The sequence below is a fragment of the Pygocentrus nattereri genome, chromosome 15 (genome assembly GCF_015220715.1).
Source record: "Pygocentrus nattereri isolate fPygNat1 chromosome 15, fPygNat1.pri, whole genome shotgun sequence".
Classification (NCBI taxonomy): Eukaryota; Metazoa; Chordata; class Actinopteri; order Characiformes; family Serrasalmidae; genus Pygocentrus; species Pygocentrus nattereri.
In genome coordinates, this window is record NC_051225.1 from 11363363 (window position 1) to 11391297 (window position 27935).

General features: G+C 38.6%; 1 protein-coding gene across 2 annotated transcripts; it reads right to left on the reverse strand.

Annotated features, from left to right (window-relative positions):
• Positions 1 to 2417: 2417 nt before the first annotated feature.
• tpcn2 (two pore segment channel 2) lies at positions 2418 to 27333 on the reverse strand. 2 transcript variants are annotated; one of them, XM_017709786.2, is made up of 26 exons: positions 27253 to 27333; positions 26930 to 27076; positions 24354 to 24409; positions 23607 to 23683; positions 23076 to 23253; positions 22806 to 22922; positions 21218 to 21324; positions 21063 to 21135; positions 20710 to 20809; positions 19880 to 19945; positions 19703 to 19767; positions 19499 to 19605; positions 15058 to 15139; positions 14875 to 14961; positions 12264 to 12383; positions 11643 to 11702; positions 11351 to 11479; positions 11152 to 11198; positions 10704 to 10803; positions 9295 to 9366; positions 9110 to 9183; positions 7466 to 7571; positions 7143 to 7225; positions 6952 to 7033; positions 5797 to 5888; positions 2418 to 4091 (listed from the first exon to the last, which is right to left on the reverse strand). In XM_017709786.2, the coding sequence occupies exons 2-26, from the start codon at positions 27069 to 27071 to the stop codon at positions 4013 to 4015; spliced, it is 2301 nt and encodes a 766-aa protein (XP_017565275.2). In that variant the 5' UTR covers positions 27072 to 27076; positions 27253 to 27333; the 3' UTR covers positions 2418 to 4012. The 2 variants fall into 2 exon arrangements, with proteins under 2 accessions (XP_017565275.2, XP_017565273.2); XM_017709784.2 differs by having other exon boundaries at positions 26930 to 27105; positions 27253 to 27327.
• Between the last annotated feature and the right edge of the window lie 602 nt (positions 27334 to 27935).

Below are 27935 nucleotides of genomic sequence, written 5' to 3' on the forward strand. Positions count from 1 at the left end.
ACTGTCTCAGAGCGACGCAAAGAAACTTGTTCATACATTTGTTACAAGCAGAGTTGATCACTGTAATGATCTTCTTACTGGACTTCCTAAGAAAACAATACATGCTGTCCAACTCATACAAAATGCATCAGCATCCTAACAAAAACAACACCGAGATCAAATCACTCCCATTTTAAAAGAACTGCAATGGCTACCTATATCATCCAGGATAGATTTAAAGTTCTCCTACTTTTTAAAGCTCAAAATGACCTTAAAACACCACTAACATCACAGAGTGTCTGTCTGTTTATCTACTTGCACGTAATCTAAGATCTGTAGATACTGACCTTCTGCAAATACAGAAAACGTGAAGAGACTCGTTCAGTTATTCTGCTTCCAAACTGTGGAGCTCAGTTCACCTTTAATTAGACAGTCAACTTCGACAGAAACTCACTTTTAAGAAGCTTCTAAAAACATCTCTTTAACATAGCTGTTCATTAAAACTACATCTTGTGGTATTTATCTTTTAATTGAATCTGTCATTTTCTTATACAATTCTAAATTATTACTAATGTTTATGTTAAGCTTACCACCATAATACTATTTTATAATAAATTTGAATTTCTTCAGCCTCTATTATATTTTTTCTTGTATGTATCACTATAGAAATAAAATGTTGTCAATGTGTCTGCATTGGAGAGGAATGAAAGCTTCATATAACACATGACAAAACATTTAACACACACACAAAAAAAAAAAACAAAAAAAAAAACATCAGCTTAAGTAAATTTCAATAAAACCTACACTCTGACACGGCTGTCCTATCACAACACACACATCATGATATAATACAATATAATGACTCAGCACAGTAGATTATGATTACGGCTTTTTTCTCTCCATTAAACCATGCCTTCATTTTTGTTTCACATTTTAAGACTACAAGAATAATCAGTAAATAATGCTGAGGGTGCTTCTAAAACTATATTCTAGCAGTGGTTCACTCTGGAGTACTTGTCAGAGCACAGGGAGGCAGAGGAGTGAGCTTTCTGCACTTTTAATCACAAAACCCTTCAGTGCACAAACAGGACATTCACTTACACCAATAAATGTAAATGTAATACAATTTGGATAAAAAATAATGAATATTTAACTATGTTGGATGGTATTCAATCTGCATTATCTATATAAAGCATCCTGACTGCCTAACTGGGGGCAGTCGTGGGCTGGAGGTTAGGGAACCAGCCTTGCGACCAGAAGGTGGCCGGTTCGACTCCCTGAGCCGGCAGGACGTGACTGAGGTGCCCTTGGACGAGGCACTCAACCCCCAACTGCTCCTCCTGTTTGTGTTTGTGTACAAAGGGGAATTTATGATAGCGGGAACTGGCATGCACACCGGGGCTAGGGTGGAAGAGGCACTTTGATGTGTGCCCCTCAGGATGTCAGGCTGTCAACCACAGACTGTTTTGGGTAAATATGCCCCATGCGAGATGGTGTGTTTGTGTGTTTAGTCCTCTAAGTCAACTGTAATGAAAACGGGGTGAGGTGAGGGACATAAGTGGATTGCACTATAATACATGGTAGGAAATGTCCTATTTAAAATACACAAGCTTATTGTCACAATATTTGGTGTAATTATACCGTTTTGCCATCAGCTGTTTTGAATGGCAGCTTTTCTGCGCTGCTGGGGCAAACCACTTTTCAGCATAAACAAAAAACAAACATTCAGTAATTTCCCACCTGCCATAAAACACTAAATATCATGATGACAAAATAGGGGTTTAAACTGAAACAAAATGTTAAGCAATTACATTAATATTTTCTGCTTTTTGAATAACTATAAATCATGTCATGATTTGCAATATAATAATAATAATAATAATAATAATGCTAATCAGAAATCAGAAGATGTGGGCAAAAGCAATTCCATTTTGATAGATTATGGGAAAACTATTATGCTTAAAAGGTAAAAAAAAAGGTCAGCTTTGATTTCCGGTTGACTCAATTGTAATAGTCAATGTTTAATCTGTCTTGGGGACTAGGCTGCCTGTGGTTCACTATGCTGGGCTTATCAGAGCATCCATAAGATGGCAGACTTCATGTAATGAAATAGTTATAATATACACCAATCAGGTGTAAAAGGGGGATAACAAAGTATGTAGAGAAACAGATGGACTACAGTCTGTAACTGTAGAACTACAAAGTGCACCTATATAGTAAGTGGAGCTGATAAAATAGACAATGAGCGTAGAAATGAGTCATAATGTTATGCCTGATCGGTGTATAATAGTTAAATACATACAAATACATACATACAATAGTTAAGACAGAAGTCTAATGTATGCATGTACTGCAACCAGAGTGAGACAAACTCTTATGTGAGTCGGTTGGATAGAAAAGTGTAAGGATAAAAGATGGAACCACAACAGACAAATTAAACCAGTTGTTACAGGAATCAAATTTTAGTTAAAGTATTTCATGACAATGTCAATCATGTGATGGCATCAAAGACATATACCAGGTATATTACAGTCTTCAAAGAAAGTCATAAAGGCATTACAATTAATGAGTATATCCATACTGACTTTTTAGCTAAAAAATAAAAAAGAAATTGCATTAAAATCTTATTTACATTCACACAGACTCACCAAACAAACTAATGGCACCTCTGTAGAAAGGAAGTAAAAGCTCTTTTCCTTTTCATTCCAGCCTCAACTGTAGAAATGCAACTGTGTTCCAAAACAGGGGCCAGCTGTTCGACATTATTTGTTGAAAAAGGTCTGATTATGTAATAGCCTACAGTGTAAACACAAGCTACATTGACATATTACACCTGTCAGATCAACATCTATGTCAAGCAATCACTCACAGTGGTTCTTTTTCTGAAGTTATATATATTTCAGAGCTTACATTTGAGTTTGGCTAAAAATCTGCCAAGGACGGAGAAGTAAAAGTAATGAATTGCTCATTAACGAATTGGCAACCAAGCAGTTATAAATATTTTGTTTAAAAAAAAAAAAAAAAAAAAAAAAGATTTAAGGCTCGTTTTGCATTCCACTACTTTTACACTGCATGGTATGCTATTCACTGTTATCTGGGAATGGATTAGCAGGGTCATCAGCACACCACCCACTGCTTTACTCCTTTTCTAAAAGCTAATGTTGGCTTGGCCAAAGTGGGCAGGAGCAGGGAAACTACATGCAGGTCAGTGTTTCCTCCCTAGACATCATACAACTTACACTAAAAAACATCTGCTTTTCTGAGGCCATGGCCACTTATATAACAGCATGGTAACATTAATGTGCAAAAGATCCAGGTTAAAGTCCCTTCACAAGCATTTAAACATGTACTTTTACAGAGCTGCTCTGCAAAAGAGATGCTGAGTTATTCACCTCTCAGCAGTGATACAGCAGCATGCTGTTGCTGTGTAATTGTTAGATGCTGTTTGCCTGCATGGAGCCAAAAGCTGCTCCTAGCATTCTGCTTGTCAGTAGGATGTGAACTCAAGCTGACCATGTAATGACATTATACTCTGCTTGACAAACATCAAGAAGTCATTTCCTTAGTTTGGGTAAACCTGCGCCACACTGAATTGTATGGTATTAAAACTTAATCTGCCTACAAAATCTCAGAAAATTCTAAATTGGCTCATTTCACATTGAACTGGCCCTGGACACTGAGCCAAAATGAAAAGGTCAAACAGATTTTATCCTAAAAGCATTAAAAAAATAAATAAATAAAAACACACAAAAAAGTGCCTGCAAGGTATTAGCATGTCTCATAATTTCAGTCCTGTGTTCAACACAAAACAAGTCACATGAAAATGAAAACCCAGCAGCATATGACAGCATCAAGGCCACTTAAAGACATCAAGATGAAATTCACAACAGCAGTCTTTACCCATAATGGGTACAAACACTACACTTCCCAACACGGCCACGGTTGAAATGTAAACGTGCATCCGTGAGTGGGATATGGTGGAGAGCTGGAGTATTTGGCACATGTAGTTGTGGCTGTGTGGTGGGGCTTAGGGTCACCGAATGAGGTGGAGATGGGGGTGTTGCTGAAGTTGGACCAGTAACTCCTCCTGAGTCGGCTCTTGGACATGCTCTCTGAGGAGGAAGTGGGAGGTGTGAGAATATAAAGGTGGTTATATCACTTGATGTTATAGGATGAGGTAACTAAGACGACAAGACATTACAGCGTGAGTGAAAGTGTCTTAGGCATGTTGGGATTGGAAACAGTTTCTTGTCTCATAGAATCAGGAAAATCAGTGGTCAATAGTCAGTCCAACAAACAAAACAGCCAAAAGGAGACTAAATCAACGGCCTTCATTTGCGTAAACAAGCAAGCGCAGTGATGAATAAGATGCCAGTGAAAGTGCAACATGTAAGAAAGCCATTCCATCTCAATTACTGATGCCTTAACGCAAGGACAAAATGATTTCAAAGAGGCTTTCTATGCATCATTTTTGACTAGATAAACTGCAAACAGGCAGCTGCTTTGCTTTCAGATTTAATTACTAAAACTAAAGGCTAAAATTAACTCAATTAAATAGGCAATGAATCACTGTGTTATATGTTAATCTTACACTTGCTTATGGTTATTTAGCAGATATTCTGAGCCTAAACAATAGCAACCTGCCACTAAACATCTCTGAACAATCAATATATTTAGATGTGTTGTATGTACATTAAGATATACACCAATCAGGCATAACATTATGACCACCTCCTTGTTTCTACGCTCATTTGTCTATTTTGTCAGCTCCACTTACTGTATAGGCACACTTTGTAGTTCTAAAGTTACAGACTGTAGTCCATCTGTTTCTCTGATACTTTGTTAGCCCCCTTTTACCCTGTTCTTCAGTGGTCAGGACCCCCATGGAGCATTGCCCAAAGAGCAAGTGCTATTTTGGTGGTGGATCATTCTCAGCACTGCAGTAACACTGATGTGGTGGTGGTGGTGGTGGTGTGTTGCGCTGGTCTGAGTGTCACTGCTGGACTGAGAATAGTCCACCAACCAAAAATATCCAGTCAACAGCATCCTGTGGGAAGCGCCTGGTGACCACTGATGATTAGCTCTTACTGTACAGCAAGAGATGAGCCATCATCTCTGACATTACATCTACAGGCTAGACCAACAACTCAGGTGTGTCTAATAGAGTGGACAGTGAGTGGACACAGTGTTTAAAAACATACAGTCTACCTATACAGTAAGTGGAACTGATAAAATGAACAATGAGCGTAGAAACAAGGAGGTGGTCATAATGTTATGCCTGATCGGTGTATAGACATATGTTTGAAATCACATTGTACCTCAGTTACAGGTGGCAATGCCAAAGATTTCTCTCTTTAGGTAAATCAGATCACATATGAATGATTCAAGCACAAAAACAGTATCATGCATAACAGCCTCCAGCAAAAACTTTAGCCAGTATTAGCCATAATGCGAAAGCAGCCTGAGAGCCTGCAAATATACCTCAGAATAAGAGGGCACATAAAATCCATAGTGAAGTAAATTGTATAAATCATGCTCAGACAAAGTAACTGTCAAGCACAGGACAGAAACTGCAACAGATGCAAAAGTCCAGGGATGGCAAACTGTGGTCCTTCCAGGCCACAGTTCTGCAGAGATTAGCTTTTTCAATCAAAATTTATTGCATGAAGGCCTTGCTAATTAGCAGGTGAACTGACTCTAGTGTGTTAGATAAAATGTAGTGTGAAAATCTGCAGTGTTTCGGCCTGCCAGGACTAGAATCTGACACACACGACACAGGGTACCCTGACAGCAGCGATAAAATCCATAGGAACCTACCTGAACATTCGCTGTACTGTGGTCTCATAGCGTGTCCTTTCCACATCAGATACACTTAATGCATGACACTTGTCCCATTTGTAGGTGAAGTTCTGGAACATTAAACAATAAAGTGATTACTCAGAAGATTAATTCTCTTAAAGAAACGCAAACAATACAAATGAATATAAAAAGATGAACTAGGAGCCTTAATAAAATGTTATTGCAATACAGTACTGTGCGAAAGTCTTAGGCATCTAAGACACATTTTCAAAATCTATTTATTTGTGTAGTTTGTGTTTATGTGCTAATGAAAGTGTTAATATTTGAATAAACAAAATGTATAGAATATTCATTAATAACAATATATATATATATATATATATATATATATATATATATATATATATATATATACACACATACATACACACACACACACACACACACACACACACACATACACATACACATACACACAGTGACTTTATGGATGTTAGTGTGTTTGTTTAAACCATTTTCAAACCTCTCCTCGAGGAAGCCCAGTATTATATGTAGGTAGAAAGCAACTCCTGGTTTGACCAATCAGTGTTTCATTAAATTGTGCTCATGATGTAACTGATGATATTAAGTCTCTGTGGTGGCTGTGAAGGTGTCAAGGAAAAATATGGACCCAAGAAATTTTTGTTACTTTTTATTGTTTTTATGTTTGTTTGTATTATGAATATGACTTTATTCTAATGTATATTGTGATAAACTCACTGCTCAGGTAAGTTATTTAAAATTTGCATAGATGCTTGAAACTTTCGCACAGTACTGTATATATAAACACACTGTGGGAGAAAAAAAAGTATATAGATGAGTGCGCTAATCAGGCTCAGTTTCTTACAGTATAGGAAACTGATGCAAACTGCTAAGTAATCATTTCTGATGCACTGAAGTGCTAAATTCTAACTGCTGACTGTCTTTATTAATCAGTTATTCAAGTTTATTGGCGCTATCATGACCGCCCTAATTATAAACAATATTAATAACGTGACAAAGCCTAAGTCAGTTTTAAGTGCTTCAAAAATGGCAACAGCATTGTTCTGCATTGCGTTTGTAGACCTAAAAACAAAATAAAATGAAAATGTATTCTTTATAAAATAGCATTCATAGCAGCCAATATTATCTTACCTCTAAAATGAGTGCCACAAACAGGTTGACCCACATGACAGAAGAGGTGAGCCACCATGACACAAAATACACTTTTGACCACCTACGACAAGCAGAGTCATGGTCATTACAGGTTTGCAGAGACAAAGTTAACTATAATGTTGCAAAGACCATAAAAGTAAAACCGCTACGCTTCTGAGCTGTTGCCTTACTCAGTAGTGTATCTAGTATAAGCGTCCATGAAGACCTGCCAGTTATTCACCACCATGACGTCATAGAGAAGAACTAGTGATGACTGAAGAAAAAGAGGGAAAAAAATACTGATCAGCAAGAACACTCAAATCTGTTAATGCATAAAATATCAATGTTTATAGAACAAAGAATATTTCAACTACAGAATTATATACATAACAATTAATGTAAATTAAACTTTACAAAAACAATACGTCCTCTGATTTGTCTTCTCACCTTCTTTTTAACCTCACTATCCCAGTCTGTATTAGTTCATTATCTGATCTCATGCTGCTATACTTACAGCAAAGTCATCAAAGTTGTTTGGCCAGTACTCCAGCTGTTCATAGGAGCCACATTCCATGGTAATGTTGGATGTACTGTTCTCGGTACTTGAATTGGAGCCCATACTACAGGAGGATATACATAATTGAAATATATAAATGTGCTGGATTCAAGACCACTCACATGGTTACAAGCCACAGCAGTATTAGATGTTAAAGCCTCAGTCAGGAACGACTGGTAAAAGCACCACATAAGAGTCTTTCAGACAACACTGTTAATAAAATGTACAGCATGTACTTATGTTCTCTGTTGGTAGATTCACGCATCTCATATCTGGATAATGACCAGATAATGCAGACAGACAGAAATCTGTTCTGTATCGATGCTGCCAAAGAAATTTTGATCTTTGCAATTATGTACTTTATATAAAGGCGAGAGAAAAAAATAAATGGCTGCAGCTTTTTGCTTCTGGTGGAAAAGGTGACGGGACATGTATGCAGTCATTAATCTTATAAACTGAAAAGCTCTGTACAAATCTGTAAACCTTTGCATGTATAAATCGTGTCAGCATTGGGCTGTGAAGCAGTGGAATTGCATTCTTTAGAGTGGTAGAGCTCCATTCAGTATTTGTCCAAAACCTGTGAGTTGGAGTGGCATTTGTGATCTGGAACCAGTCATTCAACATCAGTACCTGACGTCACTAACACTCTTGTGGCTGAATGCAATCAAATCCTCACAACAATGCTATATTTAAAGTAAAGTCTTCTCAAAAGAGTACAAGCTGTTACTGGGACAAAGGCCCCATTAACACCCTTAAAATAGTAAGAGATGTCAGATGAGCAGGTGTTCACAAACTTTTGAACAGACAGCGTACTGCACTGTTCATGCCCTCAGCTCTATCTCTAATGCATCTAAAAACCACTTCTTGTACTGTCTGTCTAAGGTCTACAGTGTCTGGTTGCATTTCATTTGGCTTTTTCATGATTGTGTTTTGGCAGTTCATCATTTAAGGAGAATTTCAAATCATTGAAAAGTGTTTTGATGCTAGATGGTGCACTTTACAGAAACTCACTGACAGATTTTTTTTTAATTTTACAGTGGCGGTGACAGGATCCGGGGATTGTAATGTCTGCAAACCAAATATAGCCTTTTTTATTACCCAAAATGACCAGTGAACCTACTTCTGTCTTTTTATGTAATACTTTATTTTATATGTAATGCAGTGTAATGCAGATAAAGGTAAAAAAAAGTGCCACATGTTTTCTTGGGGTATGATTTTGCCTTAAAACACCTTGTCTCTACAGTTAATGGTTTTTTAAAAATATCTTTTAGGCCAAAAGCTTCTCGCAACTACCAAAAAACTACATTTCAGGAATTAGGGAAACATTTCTGTAACCACTTCACACAATAACTTTCTGTGAGGTAGCTATTAGAGGCACTGAACTCTTCAGACGTCTGGTAACCATTGACAGGTTTCTCTAGAATGGCGCATTTCACATGAAACCATTCTGAATTACCTTCTTCTGAAATTTCAGGGGGGAAAAAAGGAGAATTCCCTTTAAACGTTTAGAAGAGAACTAAAACACATGGGTTGTAGCTCAGATATGTATTATGATACATGACACAGTAACTGTTTCCAACCAGTGTATTACTTAGACTGTACCTTGAGCCTCCTGGAGGGGGAATAGCTCCATGAAATAGCCAGATACCAATAACTGCATACACATAGTACACCACCTACATCACAGAACAGAGGGGAGTCATATGTGTGAAGACTGGAGCCTTAAACAGTCACTGCTGACCCCCGACGGCATTAAAGCATTGCCTTTGCTATCTGAGGTCACTCACCACCAGAATGCCAGCAAAAGCCCGCAGGTTTTTCACAAGGTCCACAAGAGTACTGGCCACCAGAGCCATCAACTACAAACAGAAGAAAAATGCAAATTAAAAGTATAATATTATTATTAGTAGTAGGACTAGTAATTATAGTAGTACCAGTAGTATTATGCAAATTACAAAAATATATATTGCTGTTGTCAGAACAAAACCTCATATCTCCAAAATGGTAACTTTACAGGAGACTGAAAAAAACTTTACTTGTAATGTACGTCAATGGAATCAGAACTTTTTCCATGTAATTCTGGGCCGTTCCTCGTGGTCCATTTATCTTAAAATTTACACACAATGTAAAGAACCACAGGTATTTTTAAATTATGTCAAAAACTGAAAAATGACAAAAATGGAGATTTTTTCCCAACAGCAGCAATATGATGGTTCAAAGAACACATCATACCATAGAACTTAAAGGAAAATTCTATTTTTTTTCAACACACACACACACACACACACACATACACACACATACACACACATACACATCTTCTAAACCGCTCATCCTCATGGGTTGCGGGGGTTGCTGGAGCCCATCCCAGCAGTTACTGGCCAGAAGGCAAGACACACCCTGGATGGGTCGGCGGTTTTTACAAATTTTCAGCAAAATAAAAATGGGTTAAGATATAATGAAAGTCATTCAGATTTTCATTCAGAGATGATGTGAAATAGTCCATTCTAGAGAAACACTGAGTCAGAATTCTTCACTGTGGTGGTGATGGGAACCAGACATATGAAGAGGTGAATACCACTAAACGCTCCCTAACAGAAAGTTACAACACAAATTGCTTACAAATATGCTGCCTAATGCCAAAGACACTGTTTTATAATAGTTTTCAGTAGGTTTTGTCATAGAACATACATTTTTAAATTAACAGTATTGCAGACATGTACATGGAAGGCATAGTAAGGCAAAAAAGTCACCTAAGAAACATCATTTTCCAGATTTATCACCACTTCACCATTAACATTACACACTTACTAAATCATGACCCTGGTTCCTATAACCACCGTTATGAAGAAAATATAAGTGAATATGTTTTTCTACAAGCAACTATTACAAAAAACTACATAACTTTGTTTATGTCTAAATGACTGAATTATGCAGAAATGAAAAAATAAGTATGTTTTAAAAATCAGCAGAATTCCTCTTTAAACGAAAGCATCATATCCATAATATATAACATGAAATGTGGTTAAACTGCTGAAGAGCTGAGCACTTTGGCTGCTCTTAATTTACTAAGTACCTACGATCCACATTTTTAACCACTAGATGGTGACAAAACACTACCACTAGACAGACATGTCCCAGGTGCTCTTACACACAAACTTGATCAAGTCATTCATTTGAAGGTTTTACTCCTAACCTTGATTTCTGGGATGATTCTAAGGAAGCGGAAGACAATCAGCATGTTGACCAGACGCACCATCTCCCACAAGGACAACAAGCCCCTCTGAACTGGTATCCTGAGAAGAACAGTCACTATATTTTAAACTGAAAATGTAGTTAAAAAATTTAACAGATATATATATCACAGTTGGCATAATGAAAATCAGTCTGTTAACCAATCAGCATGTTTTACTGTGAACTATGAGCATCATGAACTGAGATATTAAAGGTAAAATAACGTTAGCTGATCTTTAATTAAGTCACATTATTGATTCAATAATGTGTTCTTAGTATATTGCAAAGCATAACGCAATGTCCCACTGTCATCACAACACTACCATCATTATGTCCATTTTGTGATCAAGTGCATTACTATATCATACAGTTTTGCACATACTGTAAATTAAAAAATTAATGATACTCACATCTTATAGGAAATCCTGTATGTGAGAAAAATAGCCATTTGGAGAACCTATTTGAAAAATAGGGAGATATTCTATGCTTTTCATTGTTGCAGTTTGTCTCAATAAGAAACAATTTAAAAAACATTCACACACACACACACACACACACACACACACACACACACACACACACACACACACATATATATGAGAAACATACCAACAGGAGGACAGTGAAGAGCCCATCGAAGATGTTATTTTTGTAAGAGAGGTAACCTCTCCAACCAAAGGCAATCAGCTTCAATACCATCTCTAATACGTAATACAGGATGAAAGCACAATTTATGACCTAGATTAAAAAACAAAAAAGGATATTAACATCATTTCTAGCATGTGATGTTTGTCTAAAACATCTAAAAATGTTTTGAAGAAATTCTTTTTCTGTCAACAAAATCCTAAATTTAGCATAAAATTATTATTGACATACAGTATGTTGTCATTTAGTCAGTTACCTCCATGTAGTAGCCATCCCTCTGAGACACAACCTTCTCTGAATCTAGAACCAAGACAGTCTGCAAAACATAGTTCATAGAGTTTTCTAAATAATAACACTGTGTAAAGTTTTATTCGCACACACATAAAGACACGTGCCTATAAAATTGATTTAATTTCTTGTTCATATACAAATAATTCAAATGCCTCCAGCAAAAGCAAGGAACTTCATAAAATGGTCAGTTGTGTTTAGTTTCTCAACCTCTGTTGTTCCAAACCTCTGAAAATACCCACTTTACGCAATTTAGCAACCGGTTGACAAGAGCTTACCTAAAGACAACTGCTTGTTATGTCTCTCGGAAAGCCCCTTATTACTTAAAACTACGTGTGAATTAGAAAGGCCAAGCAACATGTGTTCACAATCACACACACACAAAAAAAGTGCTCAACCATTTGTTAATAATGTTTGTAGTGTCATACAATAGCCACAAGGTGTCACTAAACATTACAGCTCAATTCCTGTTTCTCTTCATTGCGTCAATTTCAAAAATAAAAACATAACCAATGTTTGCTGTGACACTAGAAAATGTCTAAGGATCTGTATTTTAATAATATGAAAGAAAAAAAAAGACGCTACTCACACAGATGCAGATGACGTTTGCCAGTGCTACCACATTTCCCACCACAGTGAGGTAGTAATGACTACAGGTACTTTGGATCCACTGTAGTATTGGCAAACTGTATTCTGGATTTGGTGGGTGCTGGTGTGCAAAAACAAATAGGACTGCATGTTATGAAAGAAATCACAGTTACATTATTAAAGGTTATTAAAAGTTTAGTGGATGAAGGTAAAGCAGTGGGAAAGTGTTTAATACTATAAATCATAAAATACTATTAAAGAAACTTAAGAAGCTTCTCTTAACAATCCATAGGCTGGTGTACATCATATTTGGAATGTTGAAGCCAAAGTGTTAAAATTACTTCACATCATTTATCTCCTCAAAGTTAAAGTATGGGCACTCCACAAGGCTGAGTTCTGGGTCCTTTGCTTTTTTGCTTCTACAACCCCAATTCCAATGAAGTTGGGACGTTGTGTAAAACATAAATAAAAACAGAATACAATGATTTGCAAATCCTTTTCAACCTATATTCAATTGAATACACTACAAAGACAAGATATTTAATGTTCAAACAGATAAACTTTGTTTTTTGCAAATTTTTATTTGTTTTACACAACATCCCAACTTCACTGGAATTGGGGTTGTACATAAATAACTTTTTTAAAAAGAAAGGGACTGAGTGTAAAATGTAAGGAAAATGACCATCATTTATGTATCAACAAAGACTCCACAGAAGGCAGCAGAATTGTTTAATGAGCAAATCGTTAGCGTTTCCCAGTGGGTTAATAAATATTACCAGACCTTCAGAATATTAGAATAAAACAGTTCAAATGTGTTTTATAATTTAAAAAAGAACAGGAAGGATATATAATATATGCTAAAGAATTGAGAAAGCTAAGGAGTTTAAGGAATTACTGATACCATGTCCAGGAACTACTCTGTATTTTTATTACAAAGCAGATGTAGAGTTGCCAGTTGGGGAGCAGCAATGACAACTATACAATGCATGTACATAGAACAACTCTGGTCAGGCTTTCACAGCTAAAGGCACACATAGAGAATGCAGTGCCATTAGAAACCTAATTAGAATATATAAATACTAGCTTTGGACTCTGTAAGACCTCTAAAAATGCCCTGTATCTGGGACCAAGATGTTAACAGCAGATCTCTTAAGTCCCGTAAGCTGTGAGGTGGAGTCACCCCAGATCGGACTTGTTATTCTAGAACACCACAAAGATGCTCAATCGATAGGGATCTGAGGAATTTGGAAGCCAGGACAACACCTTGAACTCTTCATGTTTCTCAAACTATTACTGAACAACGGGCTTCATTCACCAATATCATTTTAAGTTTTTTCTTAAATGTGTTTGTGAGATGGATTCTAAAAAAAAAAAAAAAAAAAAATCTGTTTCATTGATTCATGATGTGTTTTTCAACTGCACAACTGTGCACAGATTTGTGCTCTTAACTGTGTGTAGTTTCTGTTCTTATTTAAGAACAAATGTCAAGTTAGAAAAAAATCAGTGAATCTCAGAATCTTCGTGAAAACTGTTTAAATGGGTTTTAAGAAGAAATTTCTCTTAAGAACAGTTGGCATATGAGTCCAAGGTATGCAGTACAACAGAGCACGTTATCCTGCTGAAAGAAGCCACTGCTATCATGGACCACTACTGCCATGAAGAAGTGTACCTGGTCTGCAACTGGTGGGTGGCACATGTCTACATGAACGCACGGAACAGGGTTTTCCAGCAGAGCATCATATTCCCTCCACCGGCTTCTCCCCACAGTGCATTAGCAGTGGACAAGGGTTGGCATGGTCACTCTAAGCGATCTGTGTCTACACAGCCCCATAGGCAGCAGGATGCATTGCGACACTTGTCTCCTACAGCTATCATTAAACATATCTGTGATTTGTGCCCTTCTGTCGGTTCAGACCAGACAGGATTGCCCCTTGTGCATCGATAAGCCTTGGATGTTCAACATCTGGGATGAAGCAAATTATGTTTTAGCTCATCTGTATATATGATAAGATATGTCCACAAATAATGCAAGTTTTAAACTTAGTGTGTCTACAGTTATTTTGGATTTATTTGCTTTCATTTTATAAGACCAACCAGGGACAGGGCCTGCAAATTAGTTTTAGCCAGATGCCCTATATACATTACATGAGCTGTATTTTATGTAACATTGCTTATCTGTACTGTCCCTGTCAAATTAAAAAAATTGCAACTGTGATGGACATTGTAGGTGACATTGTAAGAATGCACTGATGCATGATTTAAAAATGGCCTACAGTATTTCTGCTGAAATATTTTACTTTCAGATTTGGGACTACATTGAAGCTGCCATTACTCAAAATACTCACAGCACACAGTGGTCATTTGTATATTGCTGCCATCTGTGATATCAGTACAGTAAAGGCCAACTTCATGTTAACAGTTAACAAACAATATATTGCGCACTCCTTATTCCAAGTGTTTCATAACCAAGACTTTCCAGTTCTCTGCACTATAAATGATGTACCTGGAAAAAGTACAACACGCAAAGTTTCCATTATGGTATCTAGATGTGTTTTTTTGTATGAAATAATGACTTCCCCAAAACAGAGACTGTTTAAAGGGGAAATCCCTACCTCTCTGATACGATCCTTGTCCAGTTCGTCAAACAGTCTCTGGAAAGCCTCGCCATCAAGAAAGCCATCACGGAACTCTTGAGCAGCCTAAAGAACAAGATAACAAATGGAACAGCCCATTCCAGAGCAGCTTTGTTGAGCCTACATACAGGAAAACGATCAAGATTTAAACTCTGGGCTCACCTTAATGACAGCTTGTCTGTAGAAAGACTTCATCTGCACTCTGCTCATGACCTCCAACACGGTGTTCACTTGCACCCTCTCTCTAAACACAGACAAGAAATCGAGATGTGTACATCTCTTAGTGGTGCAAACAGCTTACTTCCGGACGTAGACATCAATCAGAAGCTGACCCATGCTATTCATCTGAAAAGACATTTCTACATTTCACTCGCTTTATATCCAAGCATGAATCCAAAAATCAAATATCAAATCATTATCCATTCATACACTGAAAATCAAAACCAAGGAATTACAATTAATTTGCCCACCTAACTGTTCCCTAACCTGAAGGACCGCTAGCATAGTCTCCAAAATGGCACATGATGTTTTAACTAAACATTGATGCCCAGTTGTACTAAGCCTTTTGTGCCAGTTTCAGGCACAAAGAAGACACATCCTCCTAGTGTGTCGTGAAACTGCTGTACTATCCTACACACAGTTTATATACAAGGCGAGATGCAAATGCATTTCATGCATGTGCATTTGAGGGAGGACTGTGCAAAAAACGGATGAAGACACAGACAATGCAGCTGATTACATATTCCACAAGATTCAGTGATTTACTGATGCAACAAGAGGATGCCAGATGTGCATGTAATCTTCTCTTCCTCTCAAAACTATGTATAAATTAGTACCAGTGTTTCAAAGGCAGGTTCCTTTAACAAAGGCAGCAGGCAAATGGAAGCAGAGCCAAGACATGCTGAAGATTTACCAATAGAAATAACAGCACTTCAGCTCTCAAGGCTTGCAACTGTGCTCTGAGGAGTTGTGCTACCTTGTTGCAATGTCCTACATAAAACCTTGGGTAGGATATTTTAATAGCCTGGCAAATAGGAAGTTGACTTCAGCCCTGTAATAAAACTCTAGGTAGGGTAGTTTGACAGTGAAAATGTCATTTTCATGTAAAAAAAAGGATATTTTGAAAGCCTATTTTAGCTTATCAGGGGGTAAGTAGTAATATTAAACTCTGTCTGTCCTAAAATAACACACGCCCTTATGTTTTCATTGTGTGAGCTTCTCATGGCCGCACAGTGCCATCTTTAATGTTAAAAGATATTTGATATGGTTTTCAAATATTTATGTAAGTTGTTAACCATGTTATTACTTTTATGTTTATACAAATAAAAAGTGCACAATGCAGCTAATTTTATTTCTGGTGTCAATATAAAACTTTGTGAAATGACTTCAGGTTGTGTATCAGTTCATTTTTGATCATTTGCAGCATATTTTAACAATACTGTGATAATACTGATAACATTTTGTGATATTACATTTTCAATCTGTTTCATCTCTAATAAACACATTTCTTTACATCTGGCCCACAATCGCTTTTTCCAGTTTAGTATATGCAGCCTCAGAAAAGCCATATTCAGATAAAGCCTCAACTGCTCTAGAGTCCAGTGGCAGCGCTTTACACCACTGCAATCAATGCTTTGCATTGCACTTGGTGATGTAAGGCTTGGATGCAGCTGCTCGACCCTGAAAAATCATTCCATGAAGCTCTTTACGCTGTTCTTGAGCTAATTTGAAGGCCACATGTAGTTTGGAGGTCTGTAGTGATTGACTCTGCAGAAAGTTGGTGATCTCTGCACACTACGCGCCTCAGCATCCGCTGACCCTGCTCTGTTCTTTTATGTGGCCGACCACTCTGTGGCTGAGATGCTGTCGTTCCGTCCCTTCCACTTTGTTATAATACCACTAACAGTTGACTGTGGAATATTTAGTAGTGAGGAAATTCCATGACTGGATTTGTTGCACAGGTGGCGTTCCCATGCTGGAATTCACTGAACTCCTGAGAGCGACTCATTCTTTCACTAATGTTTGTAGAAGCAGTCTGCAGGCCTAGGTGTTTGGTTTTATACACCTGTGGTCATGGAAGTGATTGAAACACCTAAATTCAATGATTTGAGGGGTGACCGAATACTTTTGGCAATATAGTGTACGTATTCTGAGTAGGCCTGTCACGATAACAAAATTTTCAGAACGATATATTGTCCCAGAAATTATTGCGATAAACGATAATATTGTCATTTTAAAGTGCCATTATAGAATTTTTTCTTGCTTCTGGGCTCCCCAAAGGAGCTTTAAGACAATGTATACAGGCCATCTTATGTTCATCCAAACCCCAGGCTGCTAAAGCAGACTGAAGGGCTTCTGCAAGGACATCAGCAGTATGGTTCTCCGGCACAAATCTGGTCTCTAAACATTTTGATTGCAGCGTCCAGTTTGCAGTAATGTAATGTATTGTAAAGCTCATGTATGGGGTCATATTTGAGCTTGACCACATATCTGTAGTGGCAGAGTAAAATGAGATGTCTTTAATCTCCTTCAGAATGCCATCTTTCACTTCATTATATAAGGTTGGAATGGCAATTTGGGAGATATATGTTTTCTTTGGCAGTTCATACTGCTTGTCAAATCTTTGCAGCATGTTTATAAAGGTTTGCTTTTCGACCGTATTTAACGGCAGCATCTCTTTGGCTATATAGCGAGTTACACTATCTGTGAGTGTGCGCCATTTTGCGCTATCGCGTTTGTATTTACACTGCCGAGCAAAGGCATCCGTAATAGCCACCTGACGGGAAGACCCCTCTCCAGCTCGGGAAGACCCCTCTCCAGCTGAAGTTTTTGTTTTTTACCTCGGAAAACTGGGCTGGATGGTTGTGCTTTAAATGTGACCTCAGGTTAGTTGTATTTCCAGCTTTCGTTGACACCGTTTTGAAACAAAGTCGACATACCGGCTCATTCACATTGATGGGTTCTCCACGCTCATTTGGCTTAAAGCCAAAATACTCCCACATCGGAGCCGTGGAATGTGGCTTTGAAACAAAGTCCATCTGGACTGGACGACTCTAAACGTTCTTCCTGCAGCTGTTTAGTTTTAAGAAAGTCCTATTAGCCTCGAATATGTTCGCGAGCTAACACATCTCCACCTGTGTGTGTGGAGGCACTGTTATTGACGCATGCGCTCTCCGTGTACTGCGGGGGGGGCGGGGAGGGGGCAGCACTGCGTGACTTTCTGAAATCTAACGTAGTTGCGGTTTATTCTCATGTAAACAAATTTGCGCGGAAACCCAATGGCCAATTATCGACATCGGCAAAAATGATCACGGTTAAAAAAATTATCGTACGATAAGTCGATAATGTAATTATTGCGACAGGCCTAATTCTGAGATACATTTATAGTCACGAGAAAAGTCTGCCTGTCAGAACAATCAACAAATATCAACGAAAAGAACAACTGTGGAATGATCATTTTTATGTGATGTGTTATTATCATGTAGACATATATTATTATCTAGACAACAGCGTCTCAATCGTATGAAATCGTGTCTGATAAAATCGTTCAACGTCGAATTCAGAACATCACTATGCAAGTTATAGTAAACTAAGGCTTTCTCTGAATTCATATAATGAACTAATAACCAGATTCAAAATAAAAGTTTCCCTGTTTATTTTAAATATACTGGATTTAACAGTCAACTGTTAACAAAAAGGTACAAGCAATTTAGATAAAGAAATCTTTTTAAAGTGAGGTATCAAATGTTCTTATGTTACCTCTCGTGGGCCAGTGTGTTTTCTAATGATAATGTAGCTGACTTGCTTTTTTTGAAGGAACATGTCAACATGAAATATCCGAGGAGAACGGAAAATGTATCTTATGCACACTCTCTCATTCTCTCACTCTCTCCATCTCTGGTCTAGTATGCGTGCATCAAAGTCCATCTTACTAAACGTTCACCATGGACAATATTGAGAAGAAAGCTTGCTAAAGGGGAACTATTTAAAATTCCATATGAGTCAGGGATATCTTCACTGTGGAAACATTATGACCTGGTTATGAAATCAGATAAAGAGCACACTGGTCATGTACAATGTACAGCCTTCAATAGTCTTTTGAACTCTGATAACAGGAGGGAGGGCAAGTTATCATCTCAGCAACGCAACTGCCATGGATGCAGTCATCTTGCAGCACCTAGTAGTGTGAAGTGTCAGAGAATAGAGCGTCTTACTACAGTTAAATAAAGAGAAAGCCAGCTTTCTGAGAAGTTTGTACATTTTTTGTTCATTTTCTATCACTAAAAAAGTAAAGCATCTGTGACATCAATCTTTCTTACTTAGTGCATGTAAGCAGCTTCAGCATTTAGCAGTGCTTGTCAGGCCTCATCAGGTCTACACGGTGGGCTCAGGCTTCAATTTAAAGCCCATGCAACATTTTCCCCATAACAAACTGAACTGCTCTCCATTAAGTACAGCATTTTACTAATGTATCTTTTTCTAATTACGCTTGTTTTCTTCAAAGCTGTACATCCGGTAGCCTTGCTGAGTATCATGGCTAGGAGGCTGAGCGAGTCCTGGGGTGCACTGTATCTGTACAAACAGAGAGGACAGTGGGACTTACTCATGGTCTTCAGAGTTACTGCTGTGGCCTTGCCTCTTGCAGCACAGCACCTCAAATGCAGCCCGGATCCCCAGACGCCTCCTTATTATGGACGTCTGCACCGACATCTTAAAAAAAATATATCGCAATGTTTGTGGGAATGTTTCAAGCTGATATTTATAAGGAATATCAGCAGAAGTAAGTGAAACTGAAAAACACATTTACCAGAAGATAACCCCTGAACTGGTTGTATATGATAGCAGTGAGTAAATTCATCAAGATATAAGTTCCTGAAAGAAAAGAACATAGATGTTAAATATGATTAATGAGCAGTTAAGATGATGAATAAAACTAAATGAGTTACTACATGTAGTAATAAATAATAGAATCTGGTAAACTTACCGCATACACTAAAAAGTATAAAAAACAGGGCATAACCCCGATGCAAAGAGTATGCTGGGACCATCACTGTTGAGAGAAAAAATAGGAGGGGAAATATTACAAAACCATGCATTCAAGAGGAAATGACACCGGTTTCAGACTCCTAAACTGAAATAGGGCTTCAGACCCTGTTTTGAGACAAAAATGGTAAAGCTCTATGGGCAGGGTGCTGCTCTTCAGCCCTTCCAATGTGCCTTTCCCTCCTAAGTGGTAAAAGGAGTGGGCAACATTATAAGTGAGAAGATCAGTTTAATAATAAACTAAACCACCAAATTGAACACAAATGATCAGCTGAAAAGAAAGTCATTGTATTTAGGAATGACATGAAACATAACACTACTTTTGCTGGTGCATTTTGTCCGTTTACTCACAAACTTCACGTCTTTTCCACCTTGTACTGCGATATTTTTGCTAGCTTGCTGACCATTAGATGCTGGAAAGCAGTCTGAACTACTGAGTGGCCTACTACCCATATTAGTGTTAAGAGAAACTGCTGGTCAGGAAAATATACACTAATACATACAGCAACATATTCCAGAGGAACTGTACTTCATTCCATTCTCAACACTTGGCTTGGAGACGAAGGAATAAGAAAATCTGACTTACAAGTAAAATTTCCCACTTTTTCCTCCGTTTGAAACACAGAGACAAACTAGCCATAGTCACGATTGATCACATGACAGTAATAAAGTTTTTTGTGGCACGACACATAATTCATCTGCCACCTGACATGACTGTCATGACACCCAATAAACGACTCACCCGTATTTAAAATATTACTCAAATCTTACCATCTGGATTATTAGCTGTTGTGAGCAGCACAAGCAGAGAGGACAAGGCTCGAGGTAGGTTTCTAAAGTAAGTCTCCCATTCTCCATTCTTCTTCGGATCCTGTTGACACATCAGACAGCAGAAACTATACACTGTCATTTACTTTCATCATTTCTATTTAAATAATCAAGTATTCTGACTTTCACAAGACAGGACACAATGGAAATGTTCACTTGCAGCAAGAAAATGAAATTGGCCATTCACAACTGTAATGACATTGTTATTGGCAGACAAGACTCACATCAAGTGTGCCTGGGTGTCTCTATATGAGCGAACTGAAGGTAGAGTAAATAATGATTCGATCCATAATTACCTCTGATCTGGGGAAGATCAGCATACCAATCATGGTGAATAAGCACAGGTGTAGTGCCAGAAGCAGAATCACACTATAAAAACAAAATATAGTGCAATATGAAGCAGGATTTGGCAAACAGTAAACAATGTCAGTTAATGATGGAACCCTGTTACCTTGCTATCTCTGGAAGAGTCCTCTTGATACATTTTAGAGTTTTCTTCATTAAGGATGAATTTTGCAAGAGAAAAAAGGGCCGTATCAGTCTTCTGACTCGTATGGTCTGCAGGATCATAGAGAAAAGGGAACATTATATTGTCCACCAAACCACTAAAGCAAGATAAGCTCTTTTTCCATTGAACAGTGCAGTACAACACCATTGGGTTACAAATGCAGGATCTCACATTGGCAGAATTTTCTTGTCAAGTGACCAATACCATTACTAAGTACCTGCATTAAATTTGGTTACCCTTCTTGGCAGGGTACCAAGCATACCAAACCGGCACATTTAAAATCTGCAGACCCCTTTTACCCTGTTCTTCAGTGGTCAGGACCCCCATGGACCCTCAAAGAGCAGGTATTATTTGGGTGGTTGATCATTCTCAGCACTGCAGTAACACTGATGTGGTGTGTTAGTGTGTGTTGTGCTAGTTTGAGTGGATCAGACACTGCAGTGCTGCCGGAGTTATTAAACAATGTGTCCACTAACTGTCCACTCTATTAGACACATCTGCGTTGTTGGTCATGTGAGATACTTATCTAATGACTAAGTCAAAATGATCTACCTACTATAAAAATGCAAGACATATATTTATTTATGTATACAATGTATGCTGGTGTACCTTGAATAACTGCATGAACCCATATTGCACAATACTTTTTCCTGTTTTGTAAGGTGACCTTGGGTTTTTTGAAAGGCGCCATGAAATAAAATGTATTATTATTATTATTATTATTATTAATACAACTGTGTACATTTTTTTGTCATTAGCCTACCTTACTCTGATGACTTGCACTGAACGGAATCAGTCAGGGATGCATAGTCCGGACAGTAGTTGCTGACAGCCAGCCTCAAGCAAATGACATAGTAAAAAAAAAAAAAAAAAAAAAAGTCCTCCTCCCACTTCGTATGGAAATAAGTTTTAGGCTTCTTAGTTGGTCCAGCTCCTTTACTCATTTTTAAACCCTTTCTCAAGTTCAAAAGAAATAAATTGGAGGCTAACTGGGCAACTCACCAGCTTGCTAGAGTTTTGCAGCACTTAACATCATTGTATGCGCATGCGCGGCGACTCATGTGTCAGAAAGTCAGATGTTTCACAGGCTGCCCTGTATGTCAATCAAGTGTCAAATTTTATAGCGTGGACGGATGATAGGCTGATGTCTATTTTTTTTAATGCCATGCAATCTACTCATACTACTATTGTGATCGACCGGTAGATCACGATCGACGTACTGTGCACCCCGGCTCTAGTCCTTCATCAGTGGTCACAGGACGCTGCCCACAAGACGCTGTTGACTGGATATTTTTGGTTGGCGGACTATACTATGTCCAGCACGGACACTGAGGTGTTTAAAAATTGCAGCAGCACTGCTGTGTATGATCCACTCAGACCAGCGCAACACACCACCACTGCAGCTTGATTCACTCATTAGAAGGACTGTCTGGATACTTTTGGACATAGAGGGAACATGAAGTGTTAAATGCTACCAAGATTTTGTGAAAGATCAGATGTAAAAGGTTTGAGCACTGTCTGATTCACTCACCTCATTACAGATCATACTAACAGTTATTGCCCAATCAACGACTGATGCAGCTATTACCACCACATAGCCAATCAGCCACTTATTGATACAGAACTCCTCCCATCCAATCACATAACTCTGTGGAATGTGAAACAGAAAGTTCACCAAAAGCATGCCACATAACCAAAGTGCTACCATATGCATGTGCATAAATGTCTGTGTAATTATTTTGCTTCATTTTTGCTTGAGAATTTTTATTTACAATTAAATTGAATACTTTCATAAGTGCACCTTGACAGCAACATCTGCGATGAAGATTAAGAGGCAGACTATCTCTATAGTCTCTGTCAGCCCACATGGGGGCTCCCACGGTGTAGGCCTGTAGCGAGGGTCCGACGTGTAAGTGATAGACGAGGGTTTCTCCACAAAGGCCAAAGCAAGGATCACAGCAATTGTGAAACCAAGACCCCTGCGTCACATACAGAAAATGGGTTAATGTGGTCAAAAAAAAAAAAAAAAAAAAAACGCATTTCAAAAATTCACCTGAGATTGGTGGTGATGAGTATCTACATGATTAGGGAAAACTACATTTACAAGGAAACGCAGGAGAGATAATATTTGCTGATTAAAGTCAACAGTCAACAAATATTAACACTGAATAAAACCATTGGCCACTAACAGTCCTCCTGATCTAACCAATAAATGGCTTCAGAGGTCAGTACTGAATTTTGAAGTAAGCAGTGTCTCCAAGATGACAAGTAGATACATCTGAAATAAAAACAATAGAAGGAAAATTTTGCATTTCTTGTGCTGCTTGCTTACCACTGACATATCCTGGAGTAGTACCATCTGTATAACCGTAAAGATCCAGAATCAACCTTGTGATTGATGGACCGATACTGTAAAGAAAAACACACAATCAACACACCACAAAGACGTACAACAAAGAGCAAAATAAACGACCCAAAATAAACAGCTTTAGGCTACGTTCACATTACATGCCTCATTGCTCAAATCCGATCTCTCGAGAAACGATGGTTCACACTGGTTTAGGTAAGTGATTCAAATCAGTCATTACTGGTGTCCTGAAATGACCTGCATGTGCACATCTTGACCAGTAATGACACGTGAATAAATTATGTGCATCATTAACAAACAACTTAACGAGCAGAACGAGCTTCGCTGTGAAGATAATTAACTCTGATCAGCTCTCAGCTTCATTATTAGAGTGACACGAAGGTGAAAAAGGTGAGATGAGCTGCTTTTCCACTGTTTACAGGCTTTAGCTTCTGTTTGGCGCTGCTGCCAGGCTAAAGCTGAATGATGGCACACGCGCGGTGGAAAAAAAGCACATGAATTCCGATTTGAGGACATTAAGGTCGCATGGCCACGAATCTAGGACCACATATGAAAGTGGCTCAGGTTGGATTTGAAGAGACCGGATTTTTGTCCACACAGCCCTGAAAACATCAGATCTGAGTCACATCAGGGCAAAAAAAAAAAAAATCAGATTTGTGCCACTTCAACCTGGTAATGTGAACGTAGCCTTAGGGATTTTATTTCTATTACCTGAATGGCATCCTCAATGAACACAACCGCTTGCTGGATATAAAGGTCTCCATCATCTTACCAAAAAAAAAATTATGAATAAACAACAGAAAAATTTGTTAACAACAATTTTAATTCTACAACCTTTGAATGCTACCCTATTCTGATAAACACTCATTTTAGTACTATATTCGATAAGCTAATTGTAACAATCTTTTACATAATATCTTTTAAAGAATACATTACGGGCAAGTAACGGGCAAGTGTGGCACACACCACGGCCAAGTAAAAATCTTGGACCTCAACAAATATTATTTATATAGGTTGTAGGCTCACTTCCATAAGTTATTTAAAGTCCATAAAGGTGACTTAACATAGCCAAGTGACCTGATGCTATGTCTTGGTATAGTTGGGGAAAAGGACTACAAGAAAAACAAACTTGGATAGACAGACAGACAGGCAGATGGAGAGATGACTTCTATAGTGCCGCTGCAAATTACCATAGTTTTTATTTATTTATTTATGTATGTATGTATGTATATATTCATCTCCTCTGCTCCGACCTTTAACTTCAATGACTATATTCTGTCTCAGCCTATAGTTCAATATCAGTTAATAATTCACATCGCTGTGGAGGACCTTCAGTCCTGTCTCCCTTGGAGATGCTTTAATTCAGAGACACTGGTCTCAAGTCTTCAAGTATGCACTGTAAGAGAAGGTTTCCGAGAGCTTTATGAACTCCTGGATAGCTTGTATAGATCACCAACCAGGAAGTCCAAAAGCACCTATTGAAATCAAAGGCTTTGCTTTCAAAACAGGATGTAACTCCAGGTCTCTGGCATGGTGTTGCTGTAACCAGTGTAAACCATGAACTGATCAACAGAGAACTGCAAATATACCACAGAATAATGATGAAATCCCAATGGTAAAAGATCTGAACTCTACAGTTAACCAGGCTGAACGGAGCTCCCGAAATGCATTCAAGCACAAAGACAGTAAGAGAGCAGAGCATGCAATACAGCAAACATTTCCTCTAAAAGCCATCGCTGTCTGCCTTCTGTGCCTCTCTTTACAGTAGGTTAAGAGTTGACCGGTGTGCCAAAGTTGAATGTAGAGTGTTTGATTAATTCAAAGTGAAACTAAATTACGTAGCTCTGCTTGTGTCATCTGTCAGATGGGGGCTGGGTTTAAATATCGCTGCGGTCAGTTTTCAGTTTTTTTTTTTTTTTACATAATTTGAAAATACCTGTTGCTTTTTACATTGTGTGGAAATTTCATGAAGAATGGACCAACAGATATGGGCAAAATATATTTGGAAAAAAAGCTTGGTTCCATTGACTTACATTATAAGTAAAGCGTGTTTTTTCCTTCTTCTGTTAAGTTACCTTTTTGGAGATACAATTTTTTATTCTGACAGCATTGAATATGCAGAACACAACACAAACGTCTCAGTGCTGCTGATGCAAAAATCATAACTGCTACTTTTCCATAAGGCAGGCACGGATAATACTATGCCTCTGGAGGATGAGTAGACAAATCATCTACACAAGCTGCCACCACAATTCTGATTAGGGTTGCCTGCTTATGCACTGCAGTTAACAAACAGGTTAAACACAGCCTTTGCCCTCTCATCTTACTGTATGAGTCACTGTCCTCCCCCAGATTCACACTGGAAGCATTACTGCTGACAGAACAGCCACTTCCACATGGAAATAGGCGTTCCTCCCTGGCATGTCTCTACTGGTAACAATGAGAACTAATCCACAGACAGTAATTCTACCTTTAGCCAGCATATCAGGATTCAAAGATTCACAAATAATGTCTCTAACCTTTGGTAACTTCTGCCAGATATGCATCAAGGTCACTTTATCCAAGTACACAGCAAGGAAAACATGCTAGAAGTGCAGTGGGTTCAGTTTCAATACGTAATCTAAAGATTTACTTCATCCCATGTTGCATTTGAGCCGTCGGTGCTCCTTACGACAGCTTAAAGGTTCCTCACTTGTCAAACGACCTCTTACAGAAAGTGTCGCTCTGTTATTAAACTGGTAATACTCTATCGCCACAACTCAGAAGTGGACACAACATCTCATTTTCAAAAACAAGGAAACGTGTGTCTGCTTGCTGAGGCCTGTTGGAATTATAAAACGATGCTTAAGTCAGCTACGCGGTCCGCCTTAAATGGTGCTGCAGTTCCCTGTTTGCACCTCAGACGTTAGAGCGTAACTGCTGCACCATTTAAGGTGGAACGGGAAATTCGAACAAGAAGCTGGTGAATAGGAAGCCAACTTTAGCCTCATAATTCACAAAGCTTTTCTCTGAACACCAACGGGAAGGATTTTTTGGCTCTACAACCAGTGCAGGTGAACTTTGGCCACGTTTTTGTGCGTGTGTTATGCTAGTTTGAAATACGAAGCCAAAAGAGAAAACAAGCTGGAAAGAGCGAAACGTTTGATTTGCTCTGCCGCCGAAGTCTGAGGAGTTCTCTCACACTCGCCGTGAACGGTACGATAAGCTTGAACACATCAACAGTTTGAAACCACTGCCAGGTGTAGCTGAGCTTACTCGCCTCAGGTAGTCTCTTAAAGCGAACTTACGTTCGTGGACAGCGGCCGTATAGGAGGGGGTTCTTGTCGTCGGAGGCTCCTCGGACTCCGCGTCGGAATGACCGCCGTGGTGAGAGCCGTAGTTCACTGAGCCCTGGCTCGCGCTCCCCGTCAACAGCGGTTCCGACTCCATGGACTCTGTGAAATCCAGACACCGTCAAACGCGTCTGCAGGACGAGGAATGTAACAGCGGTCACTCCCGGACGTGGGGCATGTATCGTAAAAAGGGGGATATATCACTCCTTCGTCAGCTGAGGAAATGAGTGAGAGAGAAAGAGGGGATCCTCACAGGACGGGGACAGTTTCGCTCTTACCTTTGCTGACGACGGCAACTCCAGCGTTCTGCTCAGGACAGCAGCGAGAGGGCTGTTTTTAGTCTACTCCGCCCCTGTTCCAGTCTCATGTGTCACGTTTGCCTGCTTGTGTTTGTGCTGGTGTACCTCCTCGGTTTTTTGAGAAACCTGGCCGCGCTGTAGTGCTTACAAACGCCGCGTGACTCAGTGTTATTGGCGCGCGACCCGTTTGTCCAAGAACTTTTACCGCTTGTCGTAATAACGTCTGTCGCTGGCAGTGTGGAGAAAAGTGTCTCCCTCGAAATTTCATCCAAAACATTTTTAAAAAGTGTAAATGTTTACAGAGCCACTAACGTGACATGGCGAATATTTTTTTAATAAGGCATGGCTACGAATTAATATACTGAGGCCAAAAATGACTATATTAAGACCACAATATAATATTTTATGGCCATGAATTACTACATTGAGGCCACAATTTACTATATTAAGGTCAGGAATTAATCAGTTAAGACCATGAGTTACTATATGGAAGCCACAAATTAATATATTGCAGCCAGGAGTTACTAGGTTGAGGCCACAAATGAATATATTTAGCACAATTTACTATATTGAGGCCACAAATTAATATTTTGATGCCACACATTTCTATATTGAAGGCACAAACTAATACATTGAGGCCATGAGTTACTACACTGAAGCCA

Excerpts from the sequence above, each read along its gene's own strand:
- tpcn2 (XM_017709786.2), bottom strand. The coding sequence starts at position 27,071 with ATGGAGTCGGAACCGCTGTTGACGGGGAGCGCGAGCCAGGGCTCAGTG. Across the intron at positions 15,140-19,498 it reads AGTAACTCTGAAGACCATGA|AGAGAGGGTGCAAGTGAACA; the intron begins GTAAGTCCCACT and ends GTCTGTGTTTAG. Across the intron at positions 11,480-11,642 it reads GGGATGGCTACTACATGGAG|GTCATAAATTGTGCTTTCAT; the intron begins GTAACTGACTAA and ends TTTTTAATCTAG.